The 17,005-nt window shown below is 45.5% G+C and overlaps 1 protein-coding gene across 1 annotated transcript in view; it reads right to left on the reverse strand.

Moving 5' to 3' along the window:
• Nucleotides 1-17,005, reverse strand: part of LOC126106146 (visual system homeobox 2-like) — a 660,811-nt gene that overhangs the window by 11,760 nt on the left and 632,046 nt on the right. The window contains exon 5 of the mRNA XM_049912388.1: nt 9,147-9,324. Coding sequence (XP_049768345.1) covers nt 9,147-9,324 — 178 coding nt within the window. The remainder of the gene's footprint in view (nt 1-9,146; nt 9,325-17,005) is intronic.

A 17,005-nucleotide genomic window follows, 5' to 3' on the forward strand; every position in this document is an offset into this window, starting at 1 on the left:
ACGAAAGATCCGTACGCAAAGACTGGAAAGTTGCACAGGTCACACCAATATTCAAGAAAGGTAGTAGGAGTAATCCACTAAATTACAGGCCCATATCGTTAACGTCGATATGCAGCAGGATTTTAGAACATACAGGGTATTACAAAAAGGTACGGCCAAACTTTCAGGAAACATTCCTCACACACAAAGAAAGAAAATATGTTATGTGGACATGTGTCCGGAAATGCTTACTTTCCATGTTAGAGAGCATTTTATTACTTCTCTTCAAATCACATTAATCATGGAATGGAAACACACAGCAACAGAACGTATCAGCGTGACTTCAAACACTTTGGTACAGGAAATGTTCAAAATGTCCTCCGTTAGCGAGGATGCATGCATCCACCCTCCGTCGCATGGAATCCCTGATGCGCTGATGCAGCCCTGGAGAATGGCGTATTGTATCAGAGCCATCCACAATACGAGCGCGAAGAGTCTCTACATTTGGTACCAGGGTTGCGTAGAAAAGAGCTTTCAAATGCCACCATAAATGAAAGTCAAAAGGGTTGAGGTCAGGAGAGCGTGAAGGCTATGGAATTGGTCCGCCTCTACCAATTCATCAGTCACCGAATCTGTTGTTGAGAAGCGTACGAACACTTCGACTGAAATGTGCAGGAGCTCCATCGTACATGAACCACATGTTGTGTCGTACTTGTAAAGGCACATGTTCTAGCAGCACAGGTAGAGTATCCCGTATGAAATCATGACAACGTGCTCCATTGAGCGTACATACTGACGAAACTAAAATGAGCTCTAACATGGAAATTAAGCGTTTCCGGACACATATCCACATAACATCTTTTCTTTATTTGTGTGTGGGGAATGTTTCCTGAAAGTTTGGCCGTACCTTTTTGTAACACCCTGTATATTGTGTTCGAACGTAATGAATTACCTCGAAGAAAACGGTCTATTGACACACAGTCAACATGGGTTTAGAAAACGTCGTTCCTGTGAAACACAACTAGCTCTTTATTCCCATGAAGTGTTGATTGCTATCGACAAGGGATTTCAGATTGATTCCGGAAGGCTTTTGACACAGTACCACACAAGCGGCTGGTAGTGAAATTGCGTGCTTATGGAATATCGTCTCAGTTATGTGACTGGATCTGTGATTTACTGTCAGAGAGGTCACAGTTCGCTGTAACTGACGGAAAGTCATCGAGTAAAACAGAGGTGATTTGTAGCGTTCCCCAAGGTAGTGTTATTGGCCCTTTGCTGTTCCTTAGCTATATAAACGATTTGAGAGACAATCTGAACAGCCGTCTTAGTTTGTTTGTAGATTACGCTGTCGTTTATCGACTAATAAAGTCATCAGAAGATCAAAACAAACTGCAAAACGATTTAGAAGAAATACCTGAATAATAAAGTTATCAGAAGATCAAAACAAACTGCAAAACGATTTAGAAGAAATACCTGAATGGTGCGAAAAGTGGCAGTTGAGCTTAAATAACCAAAAGTGTGAGGTCATCCACATGAGTGTTTGAAGGAACTCGTTAAACTTCGGTTACAAGATAAATCAGTCTAATCTAAAAGCGTAAATTCAACTAAATACCTAGGTATCAGGAACAACTTAAATTGGAAGGAACACATAGAAAATTTTGTGGGGAAGGCTAACCAAAGATTGCGTTTCATTGGCAGGACACTTAGAAAATGTAACAGACCTACTAAGGAGACTGCCTACACTACGCTTGTCCGTCCTCTTTTAGAATACTGCTGCGCGGTGTGGGATCCTCACCAGATAGGACTGAGGGAGTACATCGAAGAAGTTCAAAGAAAGGCAGCACGTTTTGTATTATCGCGAAATATGGGAGAGAGTGTCACAGAAATGCTACAGGATTTGGGCTGGACATCATTAAAAGAAAGGCGTTTTTCGTTGCGATGGAATCTTCCCACGAAATTCCAATCACCAACTTTCTCCTCCGAATGCGAAAATATTTTGTTGACACCGATTTACATAGGGAGGAACAATCACAAAGATAAAATAAGGGAAATCAGAGCTCGTACCGAAAGATATAGGTGTTCATTCTTTCCGCGCGCTATACGAGATTGGAATAATAGAGAATTCTGAAGGTGGTTCGATGAACCCTCTGCCAGGAACTTAAATGTGATTTGCAGAGTATCCATGTTGATGTAGATGTAGATTCTAACAAATCTCAAAGGTGTTCCACTGCGTTCAGGTCGGGACTCTGGGCAGATCATTTATGGAATGTTATTGTCCACAAAACATTTATGACAGAGTGCATTGTCATGTTGATGAAGTCATCTTGTCCGAACTGTTCCTCTACCGTATGCAGTACACAGTGCTGTAAAATGTGTTGATATTCTTAAGCATTAGCACATTGTTAAGCGCAATAAGCGGACCTCATCGTAAACACGAAAAGCACCCCCTTTCTGTAACAGCACCACATACGAACGTCTGTGCTGGTACTAGACACGATGGCAGGGTAGGTAACGTCCACCATGCATTCATCAAGAACGAAATCTTCTGTCGGACCGCCACAGGGTGTAGCGTGATTCATCACTCCATATCACTCGTTTCCAGTCATCCACAAGCGTCGCTTAGCATCGACTACAGAAACTGCACGGTTTACGGGGAGCTACTCGACCACTACACCCCAGTTTTTGGTAAACCCTACACGGAGTCACTGTGCTATCTCGCTGATTTCCTGTGATGTCTTACAACCACGCTTTGCAGTGCTCCACTATCCCTGACAGTTAGGAGATCAGGTCTATCTGGTCTTGGTTTATCTGTGGTCCCTCTTCCGAGTTTCCACTTCACTATCACATCACCGATAGCCGACCTGGGCAAATTCAGATGGGTTGAAATGTCCCTGATGGATCTAGAATAAAAGCTTACACGACTGGATGACATAGCTGCCGGTAAACCACTAGGGATGTAAGGTCGTGGTCCAAGAAACCCATCTGATCCTGACGTTTCGTCCAAGACTGCGCTGGACATGCTTAGAGGCGCTCCTCCGCAGAGTCTGCAAGACTCAGTGGAGGAACGCCTCTGAGGATGTCCAGCGCAGCTCTGGACGAAACGTCAGGACACGACCTTACGTCCCGAAAGGTTTACCAGCAGCTTGATGGATTTGTTACTCAGGTGACATCGAATGGCCTGTCCATGTTCGAAGTCAGATCTCTGACTCATTTTGCTGTCACTACCTCTCTGCTGTTTTTATACTGGTAGATCCGCTTCCCGTTATATATAATATTTAATTCTGCATGTGGCAAAGGTGTCTGGATGCCTTTAATCAGACAGTGTACTGTTATATGAAGAGCACTGATGCGGAATATTACCGGAGGAGTAGGGTGCTGAGCCTTGTGATTGTTGCAATTCTTTGAGTTCCTGTTCCCCGTGCGAGCTCGTGAAGGAGGTGTCCAGGAGCGCGCTGTGGAGAGGACCGAAATTAAGGAGGAGGCCAGAGAGGAGAGGAGGGTCCTTCCTCGGCCTCAGCACTCCACAGTAGGGCCCTCGTGGCCACTTTCTTAACGACCGCCTGCACAATGAGCGCTGGGACGGGACGCCCCCTCTGTGTCATTGTGGAGGCTCTCACGTGAGGACAAGGCGCTACTCGGCCTCTACTAGCGCCGACGGCGACGTGTAAGCTACCTCTGATGCGCCTGCGCGAGCGGGTAAGTGTTTACAGTGTCATTTACTGGAATTTGGCTCTTTCGAGGACTACTTCCCCTCTCTCTTTCCATTACGGGAATTGTTCTGAGACTGTACGTTATGCGTTCGAGTATTTCCGCAGAAAAAGATGTACTCGAAATCACGGCAAGTACCTGTGTTAAGCCGGCCGGTGTGGCCGAGCGGTTCTAGGCGCTTCAGTCTGGAACCGCGTGACCGCTACGGTCGCAGGTTCGAATCCTGTCTCGGCCATGGATGTTTGTGGTGTCCTCAGGTTAGTTAGGTTTAAGTAGTTCTAAGGTCTAGGGGACTGATGACCTCAGATGTTGTGCCATAGTGCTCAGAGCCATTTGAACCATTTTTGAACCTGTGTTAAGCAACAATGCAATTTTATTGTGCAATGACGTGTCTGGCAAAGGGAACCTTTTGTACGACTGTACATAAGTGATCTGACAGATAGGGTGAGCGTGGTCTGCAACTGCTTGCTAATGACGCTGTACTGTACGGGGAAGATTCGTCATTGAGTGTCTGTAGGAAGAAAAGAGGAAGTTTAGCGTTTAACGTCTTGTCGATGGTGGGGTCAGTAGAGACGGAGCGAAAGCTCCGACTGTTTCAAGTGTGGGGAGGGAAATCGGCCGCGACCTCACAAAGGAACCATTCCGTCTATGGCTGGAGTGACGTATTGCTAACTTAACCTGAGGAAGGCGTCTTGCAATAGTCGCCGAAACGTCGGAATTTTATAGTTGACAGTGCGGTCTCAAACCCAGAAGAACTTTATTGACTGTCATATGAGAGGTATTAGAACGAAGTCTATTAGTCACTATTATGTGGCATATGTAGAGTTTGTTCCCGAGTTTATATTCATACAGTGTACAACTGTTTCGGCGTTTTATTTCTTAATTTATCGTTGACTTTGATGTCACTTCTTGTACAGTTTGGTTTTTGTTAAATGTTTACTACCTATTACCACTGTATATAATTGCTCTCAAATTTTACACTGCCCCATTATTCTGTAGTTTCGACTGTCAATATTGTTGTTTTCTTTATACAGAGTCCTGAAGATACTGACGACTGAATGTGTTTTTAATTTTACATTTTGTATTAAAAAGGCGGAGTTCCTAAACTATGTTGTACAAAGGTGGACGTGCGGATTCTTGTGTAGCTCTCCTGTCTTCCGAAATTTGTTACTACTGACTGTAAGACGACAATAAAGTACTTACAGCGTCTTTTGTGACTTGAAGACGTGAGAATGTACAGTTTTTTTTACAACTGGTTGTGTTAAAAGTTCAATCTCCTCCACACTGGAGTTAGACATAAGAAAGCATGCGAGATGCTAAGCATAGGAGACCCCTCGTTACTTCATGGACTGCTTAATGTCCCGTCGACATTCAGGCCATAAACGACAAAGCGCTTGCAGAGCCTGGCAACGAAGCAGAAGGAAATCGGCAGGAACAACGATGGCGCTCTCCTCAAGTGAACCGCGGTAAACCTTTGCACTTATGCCGGACGGGGACTTGCATCTCCTGAACGTCAGGCAAAAAAAAAAAAGGATGGCCTCTCATGGCTCATAAGTTACGAGACCGAATATTTTCAGGCTGTGGACCAACTTCTATTTAAAGTGCAGCATGCCAAAAACTTTGTTCTCACGAGTGATTTCATCCGAAATTGAAACTACATCCTCTTACAAATATCGCCCGTTTTTTATTTATTCTGCTTTCTTTATTCTGTTAAGTATATAGTCCAACTATTTTCTTTTGTTTTATGCAGATATTTCGTAAAGATCTGTTAAATTTCCTAAGGCAAACAATGTCCGGAAGTAACCTCTTATAGTAACACCTTTACGAAGGGCTGGCGATGTAGAAAATGCGGATAGAGATAACTCCCGTAAAAAGATACAGCACTTTTGACAAATTCATCACGGAAAAGAAAGATTGAAAAACTACCTGAAAATGCAAGTAAAAAAATAAATGAAATTTACATTTAGAAAAGCAGATGGAAATAACGAGAATCCAAAAATAATAAAGTAAGTAAAAGTAAGAAAGAACAAAAAATGTCATTTACTAACAGTATAGCTAAGGAAAAAGGATCTAGCGTACAAATGTGAGAAATAGGGGTTATGAATTATGTACCCTTGGACCAGATAACTTTTATATTTGTAAGAATTGTGAGACTGCACCCGAAAGTGACTAGGCTAAAACAGGTCATTTTATTAAACATTGATTTAAATTTCATTTTAGTGTCTAAAATAGTCTTAATTATCTAATACTGCCTTATCAACATTATTGTTTGTTTTCTCTATTTTTAATACAACTTCTCAATAATTTCTTTTTGCCAGCGTAAGTAACCTATCACAACTAGTCCTAGTGTCTGGACCAATCAACCTGGATTCGGAGGTAGGTTGGTACAAAAACCTATTCCGACAGAATTGTTTTTCTGACAAACCAAATGCTGCTACGGCCTCAAATTTATGAGAAAGTATGGCTAAGGATACATATAGAGTGGCCAAAATAAAAGTGGACTAGTAAATATTTCCTGCACCATATGTATATGATGTAAGTTAGGGCGCCGGCCGCTGTGGTAGAGCGGTTCTAGGCGCTTGAGTCCGGAACCGCGCTGCTGCTACGGCCGCAGGTTCGAATCCTGCCTCGGGCATGGATGTGTGTGATGTCCTTAGGTTAGTTAGGTTTAAGTAGTTCTCAGTGTAGGGGACTGATGACCTCAGATGTTAAGTGCCATAGTGCTTAGAGCCATTTCAACCATTTTTGTGTTAGGCTGCTTATCTTAAGGTGAATGGAAATATACACTAAGATAACAACAGTCATGAGATAGCGATATGCACATAGCCTATACAGACGACGGTAGTATCACGTACACAAGGTATAAAAGGGCAGTGCATCGGTGGAGCTGTCATTAGTACTCAGGTGATTCATGTGGAAAAATTTCCGACGTGATTATGACCGCACGACGGGAATTAACAGACGCCAAATGGTAGTTGGAGCTGAAGACATGGGACGTTCCATTTCGGAAATCGTTCGCGAATTTAATATTCCGCGATCCACAGTGTCAAAGAGTGTGCCGAGAATGCCGCATTTCACCACGGACAACGCAGTGGCCGCCGGCCTTCACTTAACGACCGAGAGCAGCAGCATTTACACAGGGTTGGCAGCACAAACAGACAGGCGACACTGCGTGAAATAACAGTAGAAATCTACGTGGGACGTACGACGGACGTATCCGTTAGGTCAATGCGGCGAAATTCGACGTTAATGGGCTACGGAAGCAGAGCGCCTTTGCTAACAGCACGACATCACCTGCAACACCCCTCCTTGGCTCGTGACGTTGTCGGTTGGATTCTAGACGACCGGAAAATCGTGGCCTGGTCAGATGACGTCCGATTTCAGTTGGTAAGAACTGATTGTACCGTTCGAGTGTGGCGCATACCCCACGGAGCCAAAAACCAAAGTTGTCAACAAGGCGCTGTGCAAGCTGGTGTTTGCTCCATAATGGGGCTGCACAACGCCGGGTAAAAATTGGTCTGACACGATGTTACGAAGTATCCCATGACATTTGTCATCTACATCTACATCTACATTTATACTCCGCAAGACACCCAACGGTGTGTGGCGGAGGGCACTTTACGTGCCACTGTCATTACCTCCCTTTCCTGTTCCAGTCGCGTATGGTTCGCGGGAAGAACGACTACCGGAAAGCCTCCGTGCACGCTCGAATCTCTCTAATTTTACATTCGTGATTTCCTCGGGAGGTATAAGTAGGGGGAAGCAATATATTCCTCATCCAGAAACGCACCCTCTCGAAACCTGGACACCAAGCTACACCGCGATGCAGAGCGCCTCTCTTGCAGAGTCTGCCATTCGAGTTTGCTAAACATCTCCGTAACACTATCACGCTTACCAAATAACCCTGTGACGAAACGCGCCGCTCTTCTTTGGATCTTCTCTATCTCCTCTGTCAACCCGACCCGGTACGGATCACACACTGATGACCAATACTCAAGTATAGGTCGAACGAGTGTTTTGTAAGCCACCTCCTTTGTTGATGGACTACAGATTCTAAGGACTCTCCCAACGAATCTCAACCTGGTACCCGCCTTACCAACAATTAATTTTATATGATCATTCCACTTCAAATCGTTCCATGAGCATACTCCCAGATATTTCACAGAAGTAACTGCTACCAGTGTTTATTCCGCTATCATATAATCATACAATAAAGGATCCTTCTTTCTATGTATTCCCAATGCATTACATTTGTCTATGTTAAGGGTCAGTTGCCACTCCCTGCACCAAGTGCCTATCCGCTGCAGATCTTCTTGCATTTCGCTACAATTTTCTAATGCTGCAACTTCTCTGTATATTACAGCATCATCCGCGAAAAGCCGCATGGAACTTCCGACACTATCTACTAGGTCATTTATATACAGGATGTTACAAAAAGGTACGGACAAACTTTTAGGAAACATTCCTCACACACAAAGAAAGAAAATATGTTCTGTGGACATGTGTCCGGAAACGCTTACTTTCCATGTTAGAGCTCATTTTATGACTTCTCTTCAAATCACATTAATCATGGAATGGAAACACACAGTAACAGAACGTAGCAGCGTGACTTCAAACACTTTGTTACAGGAAATGTTCAAAATGTCCTCCGTTAGCGAGGATACATGCATCCACCCTCCGTCGCATAAAATCCCTGATGCGCCGATGCAGCCCTGGAGAATGGCGTATTGTATCACCGCCGTCCACAATACGAGCACGAAGAGTCTCTACATTTGGTACCGGGGTTGCGTAGACAAGAGGTTTCAAATACCCCCATAAATGGAAGTCAAGAGGGTTGAGGTCAGGAGAGCGTGGAGGCCATGGAATTGGTCCGCCTCTACCAATCCATCGGTCACCGAATCTGTTGTTGAGAAGCGTACGAACACTTCGACTGAAATGTGCAGGAGCTCCATCGTGCATGAACCACATGTTGTGTCGTACTTGTAAAGGCACACGTTGTAGCAGTACAGGTAGAGTATCCCGTATGAAATCATGATAACGTGCTCCATTGAGCGTAGGTGGAAGAACGAAACTAAAATGACTCTAACAAGGAAATTAAGCGTTTCCGGACACATGTCCACATAACATCTTTTCTGTATTTGTGTGTGAGGAATGTTTCCTGAAAGTTTGGCCGTACCTTTTTGTAACACCCTGTATATAGTGAAAAGCAGTGGTCCCATAACACTGCCATGTGGCACGCCAGAGGTCAGTGTATCTTGCCGATCTTGTATTAGAAATTACGCTGACAGAAAGCGGGGCTTGAAATACGGCCTCTTCAAAAATTTTAAGTCTGAACTGTGAGAGCATGGCCCTGCTGCGTGTTAGTTATAAACTGCATAGACAAAGGCTATTTCGGGAAACAGACTCTTGCAGTTTTCACGCAGGCAGCTAGAGGACGGCAGCGCGCTGGGGAGGCTTACCTAGCAGCCAGGGCGCGACGCACTCGTTGCTCTCCTTGGCGCTCTTCAGGATGGTCTCCGGCAGCGGCAGCGAGTGGCGCACCATGGCGCCGTACAGGCCGTACTCCGCCATGATGGTGCTGCGGCCCCAGCACTTCTCCGTCTTGCGCCACTTGGCGCGCCGGTTCTGGAACCACACCTGCGCAAGCAACACAACAGTCCTTAGTCCGCAGAATAACACGAGAGAAGCCTTGGGGCTGCACCAAAGTACACGCAGACAAAAGACACTCCGTGAAGCAATTATCCGAGTGGAACGGTAATTGATACACGTGTACTTATACAAATAAACGATTACAATTTCAGAAACGTTGGCTGCCTTATTCAAGAGAAAGACTCCTCAAATTGAGCAAGTCAACAACTGGTGGTCCATCTCTGGTCCTTACACAAGCAGGTATTCGGCTTGTCAATGACTGATAGAGTTGTTGGATGTCCCCCTACGAAATACACTACTGGCCATTAAAATTACTGCACCACGAAGATGACGCGCTACAGATGCGAAATTAAACCGACAAGAAGATGCTGTGCTATGCAAATGATTAGCTTTTCAGAGCATTCACACAAGGTTGGCGCCGGTGGCGACGTCTGCAACCTGCTGACATGAGGGAAGTTTCCAACCGATTTCTCATACACAAACAGCAGTTGACCGGCGTTGCCTGGTGAAACGTTGTTGTGGTGTTTCGTGTAAGGAGGAGGAATGCGTACCATCACGTTTCCGATTTTGATAAAGGTCAGATTGTAGCCTATCGCGATTGCGGTTTATCGTATCGCGACATTGCTGCTCGCGTTGGTCGAGATCCGATGACTGTTAGCAGAATATGGAATCAGTGAGTTCAGGAGGGTAATACGGAACGCCGTGCTGGATCCCAACGGCCTCATATCGCTAGGAGTCGAGATGACAGGCATCTTATCCGCATGGCTGTAACGGATCGTGCAGCCGCGTCTCGATCCCTGAGTCAACAGATGGGGACGTTTGCAAGACAACAACCATCTGCACGAACAGTTCGACGACGTTTGCAGCAGCATGGACTATCAGCACGGAGACCATGGCTACGGTTACCCTTGACGCTGCATCACAGACAGGAGCGCCTGCGATGGTATACTCAACGACGAACCTGGGTGCACGAATGGCCAAATGTATTTTTTCGGATGAATCCAGGTTCTGTTTACAGCGTCATGATGGTCGCATCGGTGATTAGCGTTATCGCGGTGAATGCACATTGTAAGCGCGTATTCGTCATCGCCATACTGACATATGACCCGGCGTGATGGTATGGGGTGCCATTGGCTACACGTTTCGGTCACCTCTTGTTCGCATTGACGGCACTTTGAACAGTGGACGTTACATTTCAGATGTGTTACGACTCGTGGCTGTGCCCTTCATTCGATCCCTGTGAAACCCTACATTTCAGGTGGATAATGCACGACCGCATGTTGCAGGTACTGTACGGGCCTTTCTGGATACAGAAAATGTTCGACTGCTGCCCTGGTCAGCACATTCTCCAGATCTCTCACCAATTGAAAACGTCTAGTCAATGGTGGCCGAGCAACTGCCTCGTCGCAATACGCCGGTCACTACTCTTGATGAACTGTGGTATCGTGTTGAAGCTGCATGGGCTTCTGTACATGTACACGCCATCCAATCTCTGTTTAACTCAATGCCCAGGCGTGTCAAGAACGTTTTTACGGGTACGGATTTCTCAGGATCTATGCTCCCAAACTGCGTGAAAATGTAATTAGATGTCAGTTCTAGCATAACATATTTGTCCAATGAATACCCGTTTATCATCTGCATTGCTTCTTGGTGTAGCAATTTTAATGGCCAGTAGTGTATCATGCCGAATTCTGTTCAATTGACGCGTTAGACGGTTAAAATCCCGAGATGGTTGGAGGACATCGTCCACAATGCCTCAGACGTTCTCAATATTTTACAGATGTATCTCTGAAACGTTGACCAGAGTGTTAAGATAAACACCTTAAGGTGTTTCATCGATCTTTTCTCACAATCTGGCTATGTTAGTATTCTCTGAAAATGACGCAGAGAGTTGTCTGTTCCTCTGCTCACTAAGCTCGTCATAACGTACAGTTTCGAAATATCGGAAACAAAGGAAAAACTGACATTCTATAGCAAATTTATTATAATCTCAATAGTATGGCTAGGCGCTGTTATCAGTAACAAATATGGGTCAGACGTAATATTACGTACGATGACAGTAAATACGCTGATAACACGCCACCGATATAGCACATTATTTCGTTCAATAATGCTACGACAGATCGTGGTCAGTGAGCTGTGTCCGTAATCCTGTCGCAGCTTTTCTTACAGAGGGAGGGTTGCGTTTTGTTAGCCAGAAAAATAAATAACTGAGTAAAACTCGAGAGGGAGGTGGCGAGGCCATTGTGTTCGGCGCCCCCTGGCGAGACGCCGGCAAGTGGCGGAGCCGGTGAGGCGTGCGGCCGCAGACACGAGACACGTGGCGTTCACTCGTTAGGTTGGTACACGTGCCGGGGGCATCCCCCTATTGTGCGGCCGCTGTAACGAGCCGGCCGCCGACGTTATTCTTACGGAAGACGGTGGCGTCGCTACAGCTATTGTTCCATTGTGGCCGTCACACCCACCTGCGAACCCAATTCTGTGTTTGTTCGGACACCGTAGTGATGATATTCCCAATTAGCTTCGTATCTAACTGAGTCGTCATTTAATTACAGTGCCCATGCTGTTTTCAGCAACAGGCGCTAATGACATCGCTTTGTAGCGCCCAAAAACAAATGCGTGCAATGTCGTAGCTAGTTTGTTGCTTCACAATGTAGGTACCACTTCCAACCCGAAGGAAAGTCCCAAGTAACAGTAGGAAGGTTCAGGTCATTTCACGCAGCCGCAGTGTTTGACCGACGTTGTAGCAGCTTCACTGACGTAATATTCAGTATACTCCAGGAGTTCTAAGCCCTAGATGGTCTCCACACTGTGCCACATAAAGCTGAAAACGCAGGTGATGTTTTTCCTGCTCGTCTCGCCAGAAATAGCCTGTGATACGTGGCGGTGACTCCAGCGGTTTTTCCGAAAGACTTTTCGGAGGTGGATTTGTTCTAGAGGCAGATTTTCAGCGTCAGAGACGATTTTAGCACAGTAGACGAGGCTGTTCAGAATGCCACGTATTGCGCCGGATGGTGGTGGCTGAGAGCGTGTAGATATCTATATGTTTGTGTAGGTTTCCTATAGGCACTGTGGTTGAGGTGCCCATTGGATTTGGGGCGAACGAGGACGTCAAGGAAGGGCAATGCACCATATCTCTCTACTTCCACCGTAAACCTAATTGTCGTTCATGTGTAACAATCCTTGTAAACATGCCATTGTTTAAAACTTCATTCTGAGCTACTCAAATTGCCGGCTGCGGTGAGCGAGCGGTTCTAGGCGTTTCAGTCCGGAACCACACGGCTGCTGCGGTCGCGGGTTCGAATACTGCCTCGGGCATGTACGTGTGTGATGTCCTTAGGTTAGTTAGGTTTACGTAGTTCTAAGTCTAGGGGACTGATGACCTATAGTGCTGAAGTCTCATAGTGCTTGGAGCCATTTAAACCATTTTCTATTTGTTGTGTACATAGTTCCGCATAGTCAGCGCGTACACAACTTTCCCAATAGAGCGCGCCCCGCTAATCACAACAGCGCAGGCGCAGCGCTCGTCCGTCTCCACACTACAAGAAGGCGCTGTTTTAGAGACGGACCAAATTCTGCTTCCGTCGATCCGTGTATTAATATGTAACGCAGCCAATGAGATTGCTGCTAACGTAGAACCTTTTCTTCTCGCGGATCACGCTCGCGCAGTGATACGTGAACGCTCGAGGTATTATAACGAGTGCACAGAGCTCCGATTAGTCAGTCTGCATTAGTCTGTACAAGTCTGCATTAGTCTATAGTCAAGTTTCAGTCTGTGTCTAATAAGATTACCATATTCCTGCACATAGCCACGAAAAGAAATGTATAGACACTTTGTCAGGTATCAGAGATATGTGAGATTAAGATTAACGTACCAAGATTAAAGGAACTTCAGATTGTCCATTGTAAATAGCATTCAGAACCAAGTTAAGTTATTTTTGTGCTTGTTATTATTTTAATAAACGCGTGTGAAAATTAATCAAGTTCTGTTTAAAGTCGGTCACCGTCAATCTACCGTCTCTAATGACCTCGTTGTCGACGGGACGTTAAACACCAATATCCTCCTCCTCCACCGTCAATCTGCTACTCTAAGCGTGCAAGTGGCATTTCTATCGTCTGACCTAACGGCAGAAGATAAACACGCCACGATAAGACCACGAGACATATTGCTGACACTCGCCTACTTCGTTAGAGCGACAAGTCAAATCTGATGGTGTGTGTACCGAAGGTATTACAGTACGCACACCACACTATTCAAATCGCAGAGCGAGAACTTTAATAATCTTTGTTGATATATCCATCTGAACTTCACCGTGATGTGGTGGTCTTTATTCCCTACATAGTAAGCGCTTTGCCTCGATATTTTGTTAAAATTTTAGTTACACAAAATTTTTGTATAGTTTGGTGTAATCCCGCTTGGGTCGGAGCTCTACAAAAGAGTTAGTAGCCACACTAGCTTGTAGTAGGTTCGCTCGACGGTACTTGTCAGGGGAGATATAAGGTCTGCGCAGGTGTTGTATAGGTGCGGGCGAGCCGCGCCGAAACTACTGCCTAAAAGCCCCACCAATAACAGAGGCGGCCGGCGATCGCCCTTGTCATGTCTCTGTCCCTCCCTAACTCTCTCTCTATTTTCTCTCTCTTTCTCTCTCTCTCTCTATCCGCCCATCGGCCCATCGGGGTGGCGCCGGCACGTGCGTCTGCCTTCCGGATGGATCGGGTAACGAGCCCGCCGCGTGGCCAAACAAAACGCGACAGAAACTTTTACATACGAAAAACGCCGTCCGGCTCGCTGGGCAGAGCGGGGTCGCCGCCAGTTAGCTTCACACGTCAACACTCTGCCCCTCGTGAACAGGCCGGGGCGACAATGGACCGACGCACTTTGGGAGCCAGTTCCTTGCACCGATGCAAGCAAAGAATCAAAACTGAACATACTTGTCTGTATAAATAGGACATACAAATACTATCCTCCTGTAGAGCATTTGCCCATGAAAGACAATGGTCCGAACTTCGAGTCCCCGTCCGGCACTCAGTTTTAATCCGCCAGAAAGTATCAAATCGGCGCATACACCCAGCAGAGCGAAAACTCACTAAACGGCTAACCCGATTAGTGACACCCCGCTTCGCTTGCCCGCTGCCTATCGACTTGGGTCAACACCTTATATAATTATTCACCGAATTTAAAAATTTAAAATTCTGTCGTAATCTACTCATTAAGAGGTAAATTCTTACAGAATAAAATCGAATATCAAGAATGAGATTTCACTCTGCAGCGGAGTGAGTGCTGATACGAAACTTCGTGGCAGATTAAAACTGTGTGCCGGACCGAGACTCGAACTCTGGACCTTTGCCTTTCGCGGGCAAGTGCTCTACCGACTGAGCTACCCAAGCACGACTCACGCCCCGTCCTCACAGCTTTACTTCTGCCAGTACCTCGTCTCCTACCTTCCAAACTTTACAGAAGCTCTCCTGCGAACCTTGCAGAAGTAGCACTCCTGAAAGAAAGGATATTGCGGAGACATGGCTTAGCCACAGCCTGGGGGATGTTTCGAGAATGAGATTTTCACTCTGCAGCGGAGTGTGCGCTGATGTGAAACTTCCTGGCAGATTGAAACTGTGTGCGGGAGGACGGGGCGTGAGTCGTGCTTGGGTAGCTCAGTTATCTACTAGAACAATACGAAATCATCCGACGGCACTCTAAATATAAAACGCATTTTGCGAAATTTCTAGGCAGCATGTTTCATAACCCCCCGAAGCGGTGGGGAGTCCCAGGTTTACGTTGTTTCGAGGGATAGGATGTACTCCCAGTGAAATGACGAGGATGTCACTTCAGCCTTATATTTCTTTCCCTTCGTTTTTATATATGATTTACGATTTTTCTTTTGGGACATTAAAATTAAATGATAAAATAAAATATTATTGTTACTAAAAAAATATTACAATGTACAATGTTTCCTTCCTGTTGCCTCTCCCTTATTTATCCTGTCAGGAGACGGGGACACCGTGGCCAGGCCTCCAAGTACGACCCCTGCCCGCTCTGCCCCCTGACTGCCATTAAGTAAATAAAAATTAAAAAAAAAAAGAAAAGTTGTTAGAGCACTTGCCCGCGAAAGGCAAAGGTCCCGAATTCGAGTCTCGGTCCGGCACACAGTTTTAATCTCCCAGGAAGTTTCATATCAGTGCACACTCTGCTCAAGAGTGAAAATCTCATTCTGGAAACATCCCCCAGGCTATGGCTAAGCCATGTCTCCGCAATATCCTTTCTTTCAGGAGTGCTAGTTCTACATGGTTCGCAGGAGAGCTTCTGTGAAGTTTGGAAAGTAGAAGAACTGGCGGAAGTAAAGCTGTGAGGACGCGGCGTGAGTCGTGTTTGGGTAGCTCAGTTGTTGCTGGCACGGTAGCTCAGCGTGTTCGGTCAGAGAGCCGGTTGGCCTCTGTAATAAAAAACTGAGTGGAAGGATCAACCACCGAACTTGAACAGGATGTCTTGCGACGTCCGCAACGACCGAACACAACGATCACTAACGAAAAAAAAAAAAAAAAAGTTGTTAGAGCACTTGCCCGCGAAAGGCAAAGGTCCCGAGTTCGAGTCTCGCTCCAGCACACAGTTTTAATCTGCTAAGAAGTTTGGAGCCGAGCGACCGCTGCGGTCGCAGGTTCGAATCCTGCCTCGGGCATGGATGTGTGAGATGTCCTTAGGTTAGTTAGGTTTAATTAATTCTAAGTTCTAGGCGACTAATGACCTCAGAAGTTAAGTCGCATAGTGCTCAGAACCATTTTTTTCCTAAGAAGTTTCAAAGTCGAATATGTTCCTTTGTGAAAGACTCAGGCTAAAAAGCGGGGAACAAACTGCCTCAGCCGTCATTCCGCCATCCTCACCAAACATTTGCTTCTGCTGGGGGAACTGTGTAACGTTTAAACTTTGACCTGTACTGTAGGACACTTGCAGTACACCCGTTACAGCCACAGGCATACAAATGGCCGTTAGGGAAAAACACTTATGTTATTGCTTGGTTAATGTCTTTAGCGCTAGTATCGACTGAGATATTCAAGTACGTAAGGGCTTTTTTTTTTTTTTTTTTTTTTTTAAATGGGACCGTATACTGTCTATAACTGCATTTGATAGCTCTTGAGAAGACAATTGGAGTGATATAGCTAATGTTGACGTTGACACCTATCGTAGAAACATTCGACAAATGTCGTAGAATGTGACAGCACAGTGGCCGGAATCGGCTTTAGCCGTGCAAACACTGCGAAACAGGCGTCTTGGACCAGGCTACGTAGATGTATACCCTAAGGTAAGCATGCGCTACGACAAAAATGCTTCATTTCCCCTTGAACCAACTTATGACCTAGATACGGGTTCATCTATGAATGTTGTATATGGAAGTACTCCACAGGCTAGACTCTAGCGTATCACAAAGGGCTTGAGGAAAATATTTCACATTTGTGATTCCTTCTAGATTTACGTGAGCTCAAACAGAGAAATCAACTCTCCATTCTTCAAAAATAAAGAGGTCCTATACGCTGCAAAAAGCTACTGTTGCATTAAACATCTAAATGTTAGAAGACTTGACCTATCTTTTCCTATACGTCGCTGTGTGCTTCTCAGAGGTAAAATGCATGCTGTCGGACAACAGTCTCTACCTACATTGCTCTAAATTATATCGTA

This window comes from Schistocerca cancellata, chromosome 10 (genome assembly GCF_023864275.1).
Source record: "Schistocerca cancellata isolate TAMUIC-IGC-003103 chromosome 10, iqSchCanc2.1, whole genome shotgun sequence".
NCBI classification, from domain to species: Eukaryota; Metazoa; Arthropoda; class Insecta; order Orthoptera; family Acrididae; genus Schistocerca; species Schistocerca cancellata.